At 43.1% G+C, this 16,251-nt stretch overlaps 1 protein-coding gene across 2 annotated transcripts; it reads right to left on the minus strand.

Moving 5' to 3' along the window:
• Window positions 1-386: 386 nt before the first annotated feature.
• MTRF1 (mitochondrial translation release factor 1) lies at window positions 387-15,295 on the minus strand. 2 transcript variants are annotated; one of them, XM_026705339.2, is made up of 10 exons: window positions 15,182-15,295; window positions 12,899-13,322; window positions 11,347-11,438; window positions 9,377-9,458; window positions 7,594-7,701; window positions 7,331-7,503; window positions 6,426-6,543; window positions 4,980-5,116; window positions 2,858-2,956; window positions 387-583 (listed from the first exon to the last, which is right to left on the minus strand). In XM_026705339.2, exons 2-10 carry the CDS (start codon window positions 13,305-13,307, stop codon window positions 461-463), a joined length of 1,341 nt encoding a protein of 446 aa, XP_026561124.1. In that variant the 5' UTR covers window positions 13,308-13,322; window positions 15,182-15,295; the 3' UTR covers window positions 387-460. The 2 variants fall into 2 exon arrangements, with proteins under 2 accessions (XP_026561124.1, XP_087794176.1); XM_087938050.1 differs by lacking the exon at window positions 15,182-15,295 and adding an exon at window positions 14,556-14,642.
• Between the last annotated feature and the right edge of the window lie 956 nt (window positions 15,296-16,251).

Here is a 16,251-nt window from a genome sequence, read left to right on the forward strand (position 1 = left end):
TCAGGTGGGGAGGGAGAGTAGAACTTAGCATCAGAGCGTGCTAATAATAATAATATAGGAAATACTGACGCTGTGATGGTCGTTTCAAAAAATCCTTTCTTACTGAGCCCCTAGAAGCCAAGAGGAACATATGGGCCAAATTTCAAGTTTGTAGGCTTTATGGTTCTGGAGATTTTGTGATGATGATTTTGTTCTTATTTCACTTTCTGGTAAATCTGTTTGTCCTCTCTGATAATCCAGTTGGAACTAAACACAAATGAAATGGCTTCTTTGTGAAGTTATGTGCACATTTTACATACAGCGGTGGGGGGAATTGTAGATTATTTATTTGGAAAATGCTCAGAGACCGTGTTAACCAAATATAAAATTAAACAAAGGGACTAGTGTTTCTTCAATAGTTCTCTTTAATTTTTCACCAACAAGGGCTTTTTTTTTTTTAAAAAAAAGGTCATTCATCCATTCAGGAGCCTGCCGACAGAGATTTCAAATTGTTTTCCAACTGCTCAGCCAGTAGTTTCATCTGCGAAGCCTCCAGCAGGCTGCTGATTAGATTATCCAGATGTTCTTTGCCGTTTAAAAATTCCTACCGAACAAAAACAAACATTTGGAGGAGTTACTGTGGTCAGAGACAATCCAAGTAAACTTTGTTTATCTTTCTCTGGGCAGATCTGGCCAGCACAATACTCCAAAATCTACTTGCCAAGAAGGCTATGAAATGATTCCCTTCCGATCTTATGATGTACGTCTATTACTCATTACACAATTAATCTTTTTTTTCCAACTTCTTGTTAGAAAAATTGAGATGCTACAGTGACTTTCCTTCCTCTGTGAAGTTACAAGTCCTCCCCCTTCCCCAGCCAAGACCTGATGGGGTGGGAAGAATTATTCACATTTGTATTTTTTGTGCTGCTATAACATTACCTGGCCACTAGAAGGCAGACAACAGCTGCAAAAAAAACAGTCATTGTCTGCCTCCTGCAAGTCAATTCTTAGCATAACACTTCGGATCACAAGACGATCATCATCATCCTTTAACAACCCTGCAATCCCTTGTGGAGGTGGAGTCTGACCAACTGAATGGAGCTAGCAGAGTGTTTACTGGCCGGATGCCTTTCCAATCACCAATGAGGAGTTTTGTTCAGCAGATATATTCTCATCGTGCCCAGAGAGAGAAATATCTGCCTCTACCTAGGATCGAACTGATTGCGAGGCTAGAGCTCCACCTCTACGGCGACCACGCCACTCCTCAGATCACAAGACAATTCTTTTCTGTTATTCACAGAGCGGTCGTCTTTTTTTTTTCTTTCCCGGTTGCTGCACTTTAGAATCAAAATAACTCTTAATGAATCGACTCTTTAAAGCAGCTACATCGTTTACATCCGACCCATCAGAAGCTTGAGAAAAAAAAAGCTTGTTCCAATGTTCCAATATTTGAGGGACTGCCCCAAAGAAGAGGGGGAAGGTCAAGTTATTCTCCAAAGCACCAGAAGGAAGGACAAGAAGCAAAGGATGGAAACTATTCCAGGAGGGAAGCAACCCTGGAACTAAGGAGAAACTTCCTAACAGTGAGGACAATTAATCAACGGAACAGCCTGCCACCAGAACTTGTGGGTGCTTCAACACTGGATGTTTTTAAGAGGAGATTGGACAACCATTTGTCTGGAATGGCACAAGGATATTCTGTTTGAGCAGAAGGGTGAGTTAGAATAGCGGTCGCCAACTGGTGGTCTGTGGCCCACTGGTGGTCCGGCAGAGAAATCTCACCCCCAGAGCACCCCCCACAAAACAATTAATCCAGGCTGCGCAGAAACACAAGGCTGTGCCACCCACATGGCTCGCGGGAACCTTCCCCGCCCACTCACTCCTTACCCAGCAAACTTGGCGGCTAAGTTGCTATTTTTCCTTTTTTTTTTTTTCCTGACCATCAGCTGTTCTGCTGTGCTGGGAGATTTAGATTCGCCAGAAAGCAGGAAATGGTTGCATTTCTTGCTCTCTAGCTAATCTTTGGACCTTCCTTAGGACTGAAGCTTCTGTTATTTAGCGCAGACTTGGGTAGCCGATGGCGGAAAGATAGATCTCTGAGTGAATCTCCGCTTCTGTGAGCAACTCCATCTGCCTGCCTGCCTTGCCTGATTTGGGGTAAAAGTTGCTCTCTTTTTTTTTTTTTTTTATAAAAAATGCAATATTTACATGCATGGTGTGTTGTGAGTTAATTTTGTGAGTTTGCTTGCTAGCAAATTTTATGTGACAGACTGAGCTAGCCGACGGCAGATAGATAAATCTCTGAATGAATCTCCGATTCTGTGAGCAACTCAATCTGCCTGCCTGCCTTGCCTGATTTGGGGTAAAAGTTGCTCTTTTCTTTTATAAAAAGTTCTATATTTACATAAATATTTATAATATTTACATACAAGCCATGACCATCAGTCACATGACCATCATGCCACACCCACAGATTAGGCCATGCCCACAGAACTGGTTAAGAAATATGAATCCCAGCCCTGCCTCTGTGTGTGAGAGAGAGAGAGGGAGAGAGAGAGGTTAGATCAGATCTCTCTCTCTCTCTCTCTCTCCCACCAATGTCAGCAAGCCACCGTCAGTCAACATTCATATTAGTGGTCCCCAGGATTTAAAATTATGAATTTGGGGTCCCTGAGGTCCAAAAGGTTGGCTCATGCAAATGTTTGTCAGTGCAATTGTTCTGGCCTACCTTTTGAATTAAGGCCATGTTTAAAAGCACCCCCAAAATCCGAAAAAAGGGGTAATAAATTCAAAGGTAGCCTTTTAGTACCTTGGATAAACTACAACTGGTACTGGTTGCCGAAACAAATCTGCCCACCTATTTTAGAATTAATACCTTGATATCACGGACTTCATAAGAGATCCTATGGTCAGTCACCCGATCTTGGTTGAAGTTGTACGTGCGAATTCTCTCTGACTGGGATCTTGACCCTAACTGCGAAAGAAGAAACAGTGAGACAGTTGTTAACAACACAATTACCAGACGAATCTTTTGCGGAGCGTGTTCCACCACGGACTTTGCCGTTTTTAGTTTCTTGTAATAAACCTTCACATTTCAGCACAGTTGCAAGGAGTCCAAATGAGGAATGACTTTTTCGCCTGTCTTTGTCGTGGCCCACCAGTGGACTGGTGGCAGACTCGGACGGTTGAGAAGGTTGTGAGAAGGTTCAGGAGGAACATGGGCCAGTCCTAGAGTCTGGAGAAGGCTCTGACGAGGGCTTTGCGTCAGAGGCAGAGATGGGGCCAGGGTCATCCAATACTTATCAGCTGCCTTTGGAGTCAGAGATCAGTGGGGAAGAAGAACAGCTGGAGCCTGTTCCCAGTGTGCACATGCACAGAGCTGTCAGAAGAAGAGAACAGCTAAGGAACAAGGGTCGACTCGGGAATAAACTCACAGGTGGACATTGAATGGCCCCTCCCATAGGGAGTAAAAGGAGTGAAAGGGGAGTGGGGTTTGCAGGAGACAATTAGTTCAATTCATTAGGGTGAAGATCTGTTCCTGACTCCTTGCGAAGTAATTTCTGCTACAGTGTGGCGTTTGGAAGATATCGGCCTGGCAACTCTCCATGCCTGATAAAGGTCTGTAGTTGTGAAATCTCTTGAAAGACTGCTGGCTGGGACTTTGCTGGAGAGGAGTCCACTTGAACCTAAATTGTCAGAGTCTACTCATGCACTGGAATAGGGCTTGGTCAGCCAATGAATATGCATAACAACTAAGTCAGCCAATGAGTAGCCTAGGCCGGAAACTGAAACTAGAAGTAGTCCAGACGTGGTTCTATACTGCTCTGCAGCTATGTTGAGCTCCGAGTCTATCTGTTGAAAATGAAACCGCTTCTCTCCTCTGCTTGCTTGCTGAACTAAAGGGAAACTGGAGGTTCCCTCTGTTCTCTGTGCTACTGAAGCTACTTGCAACATGTTTCTGTCTGAGTTTGCTCCGTGTTGGAGAAATCTACAACTGGCTTGTAAAATCTACTTATTAAGGTTTATAAAGATGTTAAATGAAGCATAAGCCATCTGTGTTTATTTCTGTGGCGCTGAATTAACACTGCAAAACTCTGAACATAAATAAAAGGGACGAGGAGTCGGCTTCATGAGCTTGGGAAGTGTAAAGTCTTATGGCTAGGAAGAAAAACATACAACTGTGAGTTGGAACGGGGCAGGACCAGGAATGCACAGCACAATCCTTGGGTGTGCATCTGGTTTGGACTACATGAGGCTGACTAGGGCCGTTACAAAGCATGTACTCTCCCGAAGCAAAGCTGCCCTGTGTCCTTCTCTCTCACTTCTACGGAGTCAAATGAGTCTCTTCATCTCAGCATGTGCACTGATGACGTTACCTAGTTTGGTAGGGAGACGTCTGCAAGAGACCTACCAAGCTCAGGAGCACCAAGGACATCACCTTCTCCCTTATTTGTCTTTTCCACTCTGCAAACCTCACTCACTTTCAGCACTGATCGTGATACCTCGTTGGGTCATGAAATGTTTGCGAGGAAGCCATCAGGCTCAGAAAGCACTAAGGAGCTTACAATTGTTGTTGTCCTCCTCTTCCTCTCCTCCCCCTCCCCGTCCTCCTCTCTCCATCCCCTTATGGCACTGATAATGTTACCTAGTTAGGTCATAAAACGTCTGCAAGAAAACCACCAAGCACCAAGGAACCCACAGTCTTCCTCCTCCTCCTCCTCTCTGCAAACCCCACATCCTTTTAACACTGATGATGTTATGTGGTTGGGTCATGAAACATCATCTAGGAAACAATCACGCTCAGAATCCTCCTCCTCCTCTCTGCAAACCCTCCTCCCTTCTAGCACTGATGATGTTACCTAGTTGGGTCGTGAAACGTCTGCGAGAAAACAATCAAACTCTCAAGTATTCCATGGTTCAACCCTGAGCTACAAATACCCTCGTTTATGGCATCTTCATCCCTCACAGTGATTCAGAGGCATCCTGTTGGGTCTTACCTGCAGTTTCCTCGTACTTTGCTGTTCATTTATGTCTTTCATGACCGTCTGTAGGTAGAGCTTCTCTCTCAGGGTTTGCAACGCCGTTTCCTTATTTGTTAACTGGGATCGGTCCTGCTGGCATTCCACCGTGATCCCTTCCAAAGAAAAGAAAGGATCCCACAGACATCCACCAAGGAATTTTTGCAAATCGGTGAGACTAACTCTGCTCTTTAATTAACACCCCAAACTATAGTGGTGTTCTGACCCAACAGAACACAGATTTGTTGCCTTTTTCCAACAAATCAAACACAATCCAAAAGGAACAGAAACCTTGTAATGCTTTTACAAAATCATTAGCTGTGATAATTACAAGCTTTGCCAAACTCTGCAAGACTTGCCAAAAGATAACAGACAAGAAATAAGAAATATTTCTTGCAAAATCAGAATCTTCAAACGCAAACTCAGGATACTGGAATGTCCATGAGGCTGAGTTTCAAAACGTCTTTGCCTTCTGCAAAGTACGTTCGTTTCACAGCTGGTTTTTATCTTCTTGAAGGAGGGGCCATTATCTTGCAGCCTTACTCCGGAGTCACCCGTGCTGCTGCAGCTGCTCTTTCCTCCGAGCAATCCTGCATGCACGCACACTTGGCACAGGCTCCTCGGGAAGCTCCTCCTCATTGCTGCCAGCCCCCACAATCTCTGAAGGCAGCAGTCCGCTCCCTAATGGTCCTGGCCTCTCATCTGAGGCCTCGCTCTCCTTAGCTGTCCGCACCTGCTGCTGGCTAACCACAACAGGTGGTATCCTACTGGTTCGCCCCGGTTTGAGCGAACCGGTAGTAAAAAAACAGCTACTGGTTCGGCTGAACCAATATTTTTTTTTCTCTGATGACCAGCTGTTCTGACGATCAGCTGTGCTGGGATCCCCCTTGCTATCTTACTGCTTCACCCAGGAGGCAAAAAGGGACATGCATGAGGTGTGTGTGTGTGTGTGTGTGTGTGTGTGTGCAAAAATAAGCCATGCCCACCCAGTCACATGTCCATGCCCGCCTAGCCACTTCCACCTAGCCACGCCCACAGAACCGGTAGTAAACATATTTGCATCCCACCCCTGACCCCAAAGTCCTTTTTCATAAATAACGATGCACATAAACAGGGTGAATGAAATCTGCCATTTATATATCTTTTACTTTGGGCTTAAAAATCCCTTTTTTTTCTCTCCCATCGAATTGTATTTTTTGTATCAGGAAGCATGGCATAAACGTTGGTCTTAACGTAACTTGGTGAAAAGCAAAAGGTAAAATTTTACGTAGGCGATGAACAATAAAAGTAAAGGAATATAGCAAACCTTAAGGTCTAAGAGACAAAAAAAAGTCACCTATTAGGAATATTAGAAGCTAGGACATTGAATTGGATGGATATTTATACACATTACGCAAATAAGGAAATGATAAATAAAAAAAATACCTGTAGGGAGGTGTACAACTCTGACCGCACTGTCTGTTTTATTAACGTGCTGCCCTCCAGCACCTTTGGCACGAAATGTATCAATCCGTAAATCACTGGGGTTGATTTTTATCTCTACCTGGAGAAAGAAAAGTCTGATGTGTAATTTTATGGGATGGATAGATGGATGGGAAGGGAGGAAAGGAGGAAGGAAGGAGAGGGAGGGAGGAAGGAAGGAAAGAAGGAGGAAGGAAGGAGTGCGAGGGAAGGAAGGAAAGAGGGAGGGAAGGAAGGAAAGAAGGAAGGAAGGAAAGAGGGAGGGAGGAAGGAAAGAAGGAAGGAAAGAGAGGGAGGGAAGGAAGGAAAGAGGGAGGGAGGAAGGAAGGAAGGAAAGAAGGAAGGAAGGAGAGGGAGGGAAGGGAAGGGAAGGGGGGAGGAAGGACAAGACGAGATAAGACAAGAAGATGGATACAGAAAAGTAGGGGTGAAAGGAAAATAAGGAGGAAGGATCAAGGAAGGGAGAGAGGGAAAAAGGAGATCCAGCAATAGGTATATACAGAATTTCTCCTTCTAAAAGATGGAAACGTTTGAAATATCTTGCAAGAGAGAGTCACAGCTATGGAAATAATCGATTTGCTGCTAACTTACATGTGGCATTCAACAGATGGAGATGGAGAGAAAGGAACAGAGAGAAAGAGACAGAGAAAGACAGAGAGAAACAGAGATAGAGAGAAAGAGAGAGACATAGAAAGACAAAGAGAGAGAAAGACAGATAGAAACAGAGAGAGAGAGAGAGAGACATAGAAAGACCAAGAGAGAGAAAGACAGAGAGAGAAAGACAGACAAACAGAGAGACAAAGAGAGATAGAGAGCGGGAGACAGAGAGGCACAGAGAGAGAATTAAAAGCTATGAAGAAACTGGCTACCTCCTCAGACAGAGGGAGGACGATGACCGTCATGGTGCCAGTGTGGATCCGCTGCATTCTCGAAGACAATCCAGTCTGAGGGATCCGTTGGACCCGGTGGGTTCCTCCTTCAAACTTCAAGCGTTTGTAGACGTGGCTTCCCAAGATCCGAGCCGCTGCATGGTGGAGCCCCCCTGAAAAATGCAAAACTCTTTCATTTGGGGCGGGAGGAAAGTGGGGGGAGGCCCCCCCGTGGAGATATCCAGGTGAGGGGCTTCTCCTACCTGTCTCAGCTCGGCAGTACTTGGTCGTTTCAAAAGTCCAGCCTTTGTATTCTGCGTAATTCTGGTACATGTCGAAGACTTCTCTCGTGAATTGCTGGCAAATGTCGCCTGAAACATAAAAATTCCTCCGAAATATCCGTCTGAACGATATTTTTAATCCAGAGCTTGCAAGCCCGACAAAGGACAAGGCAGGCTGTCCTCGACTTACAACCGTTTGAAGTAACCATGACACTGAAAAAAGAGACTTATGACCGTGTGTCAGGATTCCGGCAGTTACCCCAATTAAATCATGAGCCTCGAGCCAAACTTCCAAAACTTCAAAAGGATTTATTGGGAGTTAACATGTCCGGCACTGCTTGGATGTCGCCGACTCATTGTCACCCTTGAACCTGGTTTTCCCCCACCCCATGGATTTATCGTAATTCATATTCTCCAATGGGACACATCCATAGCCCAGAGTCATCAATCATGCTCTCCAGTGAGATATTTGCGCGGCAGAAACTTCAGTTACCTAGTTACTATCTTTGAAAACATTTATGGAATGCACTTTTGGTTTCCAAGCTGCCGCACTGCTCTTTCAAACCCCTGGTAGGTTTTGTGGCCTAAGGGGAAGGAAAGGGCCCTGATTCCCTTCATTAGCCACACCTGGGAATGAGAGTTTAAGAGAGATGCAAGCTGAGTGCGACGTCTGCTGGGAGCAAATGTAAGTTTATCTTGTGTTGACTTTGCTTATCTGCATTCCTGGTATCTTCCCAACCATGTTGAGTTACTATCATGCCTTTCACATCTGGAATTCTTGCTCCTGCCCTGCCAGACTAATTACCTCATTTTGCCTTGATTGGACTTATAGTTACAGTTTTTGTTGACCATGTTTTGGACTTGATTCTCTGCAGCCAAAGGCTGTTTACCTGGGAGAGTTTTTCTCCAGCCCAGAAGGTAACCAGGACATTGGGGGCAAAATTGGAGCTAATAAAGGGACTCCTACTGATTATCTGGCTGGGTTGCCTTTGTGCCACGTCCCGGGTCACCATAATAAAAGAAGTGATGTTAAGAATATGGAGATTGATATCAAAATAGCATATGGGAGTTTGGAATAATCAGGATAGATAATTTGTACGACTAACTGTCATCAAGATGACAGTTTCAATATGAAATCATTGTCATGTTTGTTCTAAAATGTAAACTATCCTGTAACCACATTGTTCACACAATGATATTGTCAAGCCCGAAATCGACATATGCATAGCCATTTATTTAGCCTTATTATATATTCCTTTTCTCTCTTTCTCTTTGCTGGTTATGCGGGGAGGGGTTTCGGCCATGCCACATTCCTAAGGGGGGGAGGAGTGGAAATAGAGAGATTGTTTAGGCTAAGTGGTTCTCCTTCCCGTGGGAACGAAAGCTGACCCTGCTGAGACTTGGAGGTGGAAATTAATGACACCAGGCAACGTTGATTTACTTCTATTGGGGAATGTGACTTTTGGGGGCTGTTTCTAATTTCCAGGATTATGTGATGTAATTGTGGATTGCGTCAGATCCGAAATTACAACAGACCTTGCCAATTTGATGCTTTCTTAAATAAAAGAATTTGTTTTAGAAGATGGACTTTGCTCTTTTTTAAAAAAAATGGATTTCACCACTTGGAAACCTGACAGATACGTTTGTAGAAGAAAGGAAAAATTAAAAATGTATTGCAAAGAAAAAAAAACCTGAGGAAAAGTGAAGAATGCAACAAAATAAATCAATTTAGAATAACATTGAAGCCATGATATTTTTGCCTCACCTCCCGTCGTCCTGCCAGATGTGACTTCTAAAAGGACGCTGTTTTCGTCGTATTTGTCTCTCGGCGTGATCTTCTCACAAAGCTGTAGAAAACAACAAACAAAACATCAGCTGACAAATAATCCTCTCTCCAATTTCGACGGCATTCCTAACTTCCATTTCAGATCTTAAGAATCCCCTTCGTAATTACAGGTAAGTCCTAGACTTACGACCACGGAGGGAACCCAACACTTTCTGTTGCTAAACGAGACATTTGTTCCGTGAGTTTTGCTCCGTTTACGACCTTTCTTGCCATGGTTAGTAAGTGAATCGCGGCAGTTGTTAAGGCATTAGGGGAATTGGGCTTCCCTGTTGACTTTACTCGTCAGAAGGTACACTGTTACTGGTACACCACAGGGTTGCGTGTTGAGTCCCTTACTCTATACTCTTTATGGGCATGACTTCATTCCCACTCACGCGAGTAATACTACTACTAAATTTTCAGATGATACAACAGGGGTGGATGAGTCTGCCTACCGAGATAAGGTGGACTGGTTGCTTTCGTGGTGTGGAGACAATAACTTGGTCTTCAACACCAATAAGACCAAGGAGCTGATAGTGGACTATAGAAGGAACAGATCAGACCTCCAGCCCTTGCTTATCAAGGGAGACCGAGTGGAACAAGGGGCCAGTTTTAAGTTTCTGGGTGTTACCCTAAAAGAGGACCTGACCTGGGGTGCCCACATTGCAGCCCAGGTCAAAAGGGCCCAGCAGAGATTATGCTACCTGAGACTTCTCAGAAAATAACAACTGAATGAGAAACTGCTGGTGACCTTCTACCGCTGCACCATAGAGAGTATTTTAACATACTGCTCCTCTGTATGGTTTGCCAATTGCACAGGGGCAGATAGGAAAACACTCCAGAGGGTTAATGTCATTGCCCAGAAGATCGTGGGTTGCCCTCTTCCCTCTTTGGAAAAGCTTTACAGCTCCTGCTACCATAAGAAAGTTCAAAACATCCTCAAAGATCCATCTCATCCTGGGAACCCTTTTTTTTTTGAACTATTATCATCTGGCAGACAGTACAGGACAATAATAAAAACGAGGACAAATCGGCTGAAAAACTGCTTCTATCCCAGGATGGCAGCTCTGTTGAATTCTGCTGTATAGGGCAGGATTGGTGTGGTGTCTTGGGGGTGTCTGGTTCAATGTGTGGAAGGTGAAGGATGTGTGTTTGTGTTGATTTTCATGGCTATTGTTAGGAATAACATAGGTTACCTAACGTAGTTTGGGTAAAATAATATATATAAACTATGATTGTAAATTTAAGTGTGTGTCACTTTAAAACTGCAAAGCATGTAATTTTGGGTGCGGTGTGAAACCACCATAAGAGGGAGCAAGAGAACCTGATTGATTGCTGACAATTACTGGATTGCATGGATTGATGGTTTGTTAACTGCATGTTTCCCCTACTGCTGAGTTGCTGAAGGAAGAGAGGAGTTTTTGAGTTCTTCATATCTCTACTGCAAGGAGATATATTACTGGACTGATATTTGTAAGTTTACTGACCTCTCTTTTTCGACACTGGAATTTGCAACTGAATAATCCCTGGACGGACTGAACTAGTGAATGATATATGGGCTGTTTTGACTATGCTATAACTCTTACCGGAATAAACTATTTAATTAGCACTGTGTATCTGTTTTACTGAGTGTAAGCTACAAAAACGTTTATCTCACATATTTTGCCTGCCTGCCTGACTGCCATGCAGATTCTGCTAGGGTGTATCCCTAACAGCTATGATGTGCATGGAAGATGGTGTTGGATTTCGTTGTACGAGGTGCAAGGACAATAAAGTAAACTAAACTAAAGGTCACAAAAAGGAGATCATGTGAGCCGGGGACTTTGCAACCGTCATAAGTACATGCCAGTTGCCGAGCGTCTGTATTTTGATCACGTGACTGTGGACCACAACAGCTGACTTTTGCTCACCTCTAGATACAGTGCTCTAATCCTCTGGTTCATACCTTCCTTCTCCTCTGTAGCAAGTTCTAGCAGAAGTTTCTCTTCTGATTGAGTTAGCTCTGTAATAAAACAGCAAAATGAAAAAAAAAAACTGAAAAGAGAAGAGTAAATTATACCGGACATCTGAAATTCAGATATTGGCGATGGTTCCCTCAGATGTAACGGAACCAAAGTTACAACTGCACCGAAAAAAGTGACTCAGGACCGTTTTTCACACTTGTGACTGCTGCAGCATCCCCATGATCAAAATTCAGACGCTTGAGACCTGACTCATATTTACGACAGTTGCAATGTTACAACCTGACAAGGAAATTCCATGGGGAAGCCAGATTCATTGAACCACTGTGTTACTAACGTCTCCACTCCACTGTGATTCACTTAACCACTTGAGTGAGAACGGTCATAAAATGGTTACAAAACACACTTAACAAATGTCTCTCTTAACAACAGAATTTTTGGCTCAACGGAGGTCGTTAAATTGAGGATTACCTGTATAATGTCAACTCATAAAACATTTCTATGCCTGTTTAAGAGTTGCCATGAATGGGGAGAGGTGAGAGAAAATTGAAGGAGCGGTGCGGCAGTTTAAAACCAAAAGTGCGTTCCATTCTTATCTTGCAAAGATTGTAACTAAGCTACCGGAATCCGTAATTGGAGAACATGATTGATGATGCTCAGCTTTCGTTGGAGAATATGAATTATGACACACCCAGAAGGATGGGGAGGAAACAGGGTCATAGGTGATAGTGAATTACTTGTCTCAGAATCAGCTTCATTCAGGTCATGACGACATGTTTGCTCCTAATAAGTCCTTTGAAGTTTTTGAAGCTTGGTTCGAAGCTCATGATTTGATTAGGGCATGTCATGCCTCTGTTGGAGTCTGACTCCGAGGGAGAGGAGGAACAGCCGACAGGGAGTGGAAGTGTGGCTCCGGAGGTTGTGGAGGAGGCTGGGGAAGGGCAGAGGCCGGCTGGGCATTCAGAGGAAGACCCAGGCCCATCCCCTCTCCATCCTAGGGCACGCAGGGAGGAACAGAGAAGGGAGCAATGTGAATGGTGTGGTCTATGGGGGAGGATGGGGCCCTGATCCCCTTCCTGGGCTGCAGCTGTAAGGACTGTTTAAAAGGACAAATTGCACACGGCCCAGTGCTGGAAGCAAAGCATGAAATAATTCTAGTCTTACAGTTCTTATCTGAGTTCTGGCGTCCTTCCCAGTGTGGGTATTTCGACACCTGTGGACTTCAAGCCCTTATCCTGCCTTGCCTCATTAATTCTTCAGTGTGGTTTGTGTTGTTTTTTTTCTATCTATAATTTATATGAATTTTGAGTTTGAATGGCATTTCTTCCTTTTCGCAACTGTTTGTGGGGGAGTTTTTTTCTCTCCAATCAATGATATTTGGACCTTTGAAGCCAAGTTGAAGGAATTAAAGGGACTTCACCTGTTTTTGTGACTTTGTTGCTTTTGTATCCTCTCCCGGGTTATCACAGGGCAACTGCCGGAATCCTGACAAATCACATACCTGTACACATTTTCTCCAGTTCCTGGATTTGGTTTTTGGCCTCTTGTATTTGTTGAAACGCCTGCACCAAGGGGAATAATTTAGCCCGTCGTAGGCTGAGGTCCTTTTCCTTAAATTCGTTCACGGAGCAGGTGCTGAGCAGCGAATCGATCCTTTCATATTCTTGCTCCAAAGTCTGTAAATATGCCTGCAGGGGGACGCTGTCCCAGAGCTTTCCCAAAGCCCTGGGGCTGGTATGGAAGGTCCTCGCCGATGTAACGGTCCTGCTCCTACAGCTGTGGCGAAGGGAGTTCAGCTCCGTCCAAAGAGGGCATTTTTTAGCAAGAGATGGAAGAGGGGAACTCCGGTGATACTTGAAGCATTTGCGAAAGAGTAATCTAACCATGGGGCTCGCTTGGTGAGGTTTCATCTCGGGTGGAACCTTCTGGAATACACAAATAAAACCATGCCATTTTTCATTCATTTCTTTTGATGGTATCTGTCTGTCTGTCTATCATTTATTCATCCATCCATCTTCTATCTATGTCGCTAATCTATCATCTATATATCCAGCCAGCCAGCTATCTTCTATCTATCTCTATCTATCCATCCATCCATCTTCTATCTATCTATCCATCTTCTTTCTCATCTATTTATCCTCCAATCTATCTTCTCTATCATCTATCCATCATCTATGTACGTCTCTCTCTCTCTTCTATCTATCCATCTTCTCTCTCATCTATTTATCCTTCAATCTATTTTCTCTATCATCTGTCCATCCATCCATCCATCATCTATCATCTATGTATGTCTCTCTCTCATCTATCTTCTATCTATCCATCTCCTCTATCATCTATTTATCTATCCTCCCATCTTTTCTATCCATCTATCATCTACCATCTATGTACGTCTCTCTCTCTCTCTCTCATCTATTTTCTATCCATCTATCTCCTCTATCATCTATTTATCTATATTCCCATCTCTTCTCTATCATCTATCTATCCATCATTTATTATCTATGTACGTCTCTTTCTAATCTATCTTCTATCCATCTATCTTTATCGTCTATCCTCCCATTTATCTTCTCTATCATCTATCCATCCATCGTCTATTATCTATGTACGTCTCTCTTTCTAATCTATCTTCTATCCATCCATCTATCTTCTCTATCACCTATCTATCTATCCATCCACCCAACACTTATCATCTATGTATGTCTCTCTCTAATCTATCTATCTATCTATCTATCTATCTATCTATCTATCTATCATCTCTCTCTCTGCCCCTCCCTCCCTCCCTCTATCCATCCATCCATCCAGATTCCATCTCATTATTTTTACAAACAACCCAAGGTGACAAACAAGAGCCACGAGGTGGGAAGGGCTACGAATCATTAACAGGCCCAAAGTCACACAGTCAACTTTGATGTCTAAGGCAGGACTAAAACTCATGGTCTCTTCCATCCCAGCCTGCTGCCTTCAGTGAATTCTTGCCATAGTAAATTAGAATAATTATTATGAAATTTGAAGCCAGTGGAACCAGGCTAGGGAAATCTGTACTACCGGAACATCTGAAACACAGTTACAATAAGTTTTGTACTAAAAATAACAAATCAATACAATCCTTCTCTTTTATGTAACTTTGAAATCGTAAGTAAACATTTCTAGCCAGAAGTTACATGCAGGGTCCTTGGTGCTCTCTTGAGCTTGGTAGTTTTCTTGCAGACGTTTCATTACCAAACTAGCGAATATCATCAGTGCATCCTGTAAAAGTTACATGGGGTGATTTTGTGACATAAAAATTAAACAACAACAGCAACAAAAAACAGCAGAGTTTCTTTTCTTTTCAGGGCCTCTTTCCTTCCCAGGGTTATTTGCAAGTGGCATAAAATAGCTTGCGTTCAACCCTAAGGTCTTTCGGAGAGGTTCCTTCTGCCAACCCTTCTAAGTGAGCAAGGCTCAAACCAAACCAACTGAAGAAAGCTGCAAAATGCAAGAGCTGCGTTTTCAGAGCAGAGAAACCTTCAGATTCCCCCTTCACAGTTTGTTGCACAGCCAGGCTGTTCCTTCCTAAATGTATTCCTGGGAGAAACCTATGACTTTTGCTCCTGCCTTGCTAGATCCACTGTTCGAATCCAAAACAGCTGCAGCAAACAGATGCGCCTTTTCTCCTAGCCTGCTTGCAAGCAAAATGCAAATCCAGGCCCTTTAACAGGCCCTTTAATTTTTGCCAAAAAAAAAAAAAAAACCCCACCTTTAATTTTTATAACTTTTATTTTTTTGCAAAAATAAAAAAATCTCTCACCTTGAAGGAAAGCAGACATCCAACGGTAGCCAATGCTGGCTCGAAGAAGGGCCAAGCAAGGAAGTAGGGGGAGAAACCACATTTCCCAGCAGGCCTTTCGTTCTGAACTACAACTCCCACAAGGCTAGTGGGAGATGCTGGAGTTTTAACCTCTGCCATGCCGCAATCTTGCAAAGCACCCTTAAACATGCAAAAGCAGCATTTTATTTATTTGTTTGTTTATTTGTTTGTTTATTTGAATTGTCAATTGTTTACAAGATAATAAGTATAGGTGTATACATAGTTATGAATACATGAAATGGGTACATATAAGAAAAATAAAAGAAAAATAAAAGAAACAATAGGACAGGGACGGTAGGCACGTTGGTTTTAAAAAGTGGAGAGGAATTTCCTACCTTACTTTCTTTTTGTGACTCAACATTTTGCAATTTAGTTTTTATCCTCCTCTCTTAAATCTCCATCCCTGCATCTCAATTTTTGTTTTTGTTTTTGGAACGGTAATAAATATGGATGTGAACTAGTGTTGTTGTTTATAAAAAGAACTATGCAACTTTAAGACGAGTGGTCTTCAACTCCCAGAATTCAGTGCTGGAGAATTCTGGGAGTTGAAATCCAAGTTATCTGAAAGTTGCCAAGTTGGGAAAACATCGATGGGAATTGTATTTCTTTTATACAACGACTCCATGCCACCTTAGCTGGTTTTTAAAAACACTTTCCATGGAACAATTGCGATAATAATGGAGTTTCAGCCATCCTTGGTCTGGACTCTGGAGATGTAAGGAAAAGTTTTCAAAATTAGCTGGCATCTTGTGATCATCTGGATTTTGGAAACCCAGACATGGCAGCCTTACTCATTATTCTGCAAATAATAAAACGCAATGAAGTTTTCCTCTTCTGCTCCTGCTGTACTATTTGGATAGCTTAAATCAAGAAAGCGTTTTGCATAATTACAATTTTATTTACCACTCTCTTTGAGCCATTAAATCAACGACCTCATGATTTGCTTTCTAAGGTCAGCTTATCGTGGTCAGTACAGGTGACTTGCAAAAGTTCATTTCAGTTTTAGAGAA

This window comes from Pseudonaja textilis, chromosome 8 (assembly GCF_049901715.1).
Source record: "Pseudonaja textilis isolate UNSWEBS1 chromosome 8, rPseTex1.2, whole genome shotgun sequence".
Taxonomy (NCBI): Eukaryota; Metazoa; Chordata; class Lepidosauria; order Squamata; family Elapidae; genus Pseudonaja; species Pseudonaja textilis.

Bases quoted from the DNA above. Each gene is read 5' to 3' on its own strand.
- MTRF1 (XM_026705339.2), bottom strand. From the start codon at position 13,307: ATGAAACCTCACCAAGCGAGCCCCATGGTTAGATTACTCTTTCGCAAA. The intron at 7,702-9,376 runs GTGAGGCAAAAA...TTTATGTTTCAG, and splicing joins ATCTGGCAGGACGACGGGAG to GCGACATTTGCCAGCAATTC. The intron at 7,504-7,593 runs GTAGGAGAAGCC...TGCATTTTTCAG, and splicing joins GTACTGCCGAGCTGAGACAG to GGGGGCTCCACCATGCAGCG.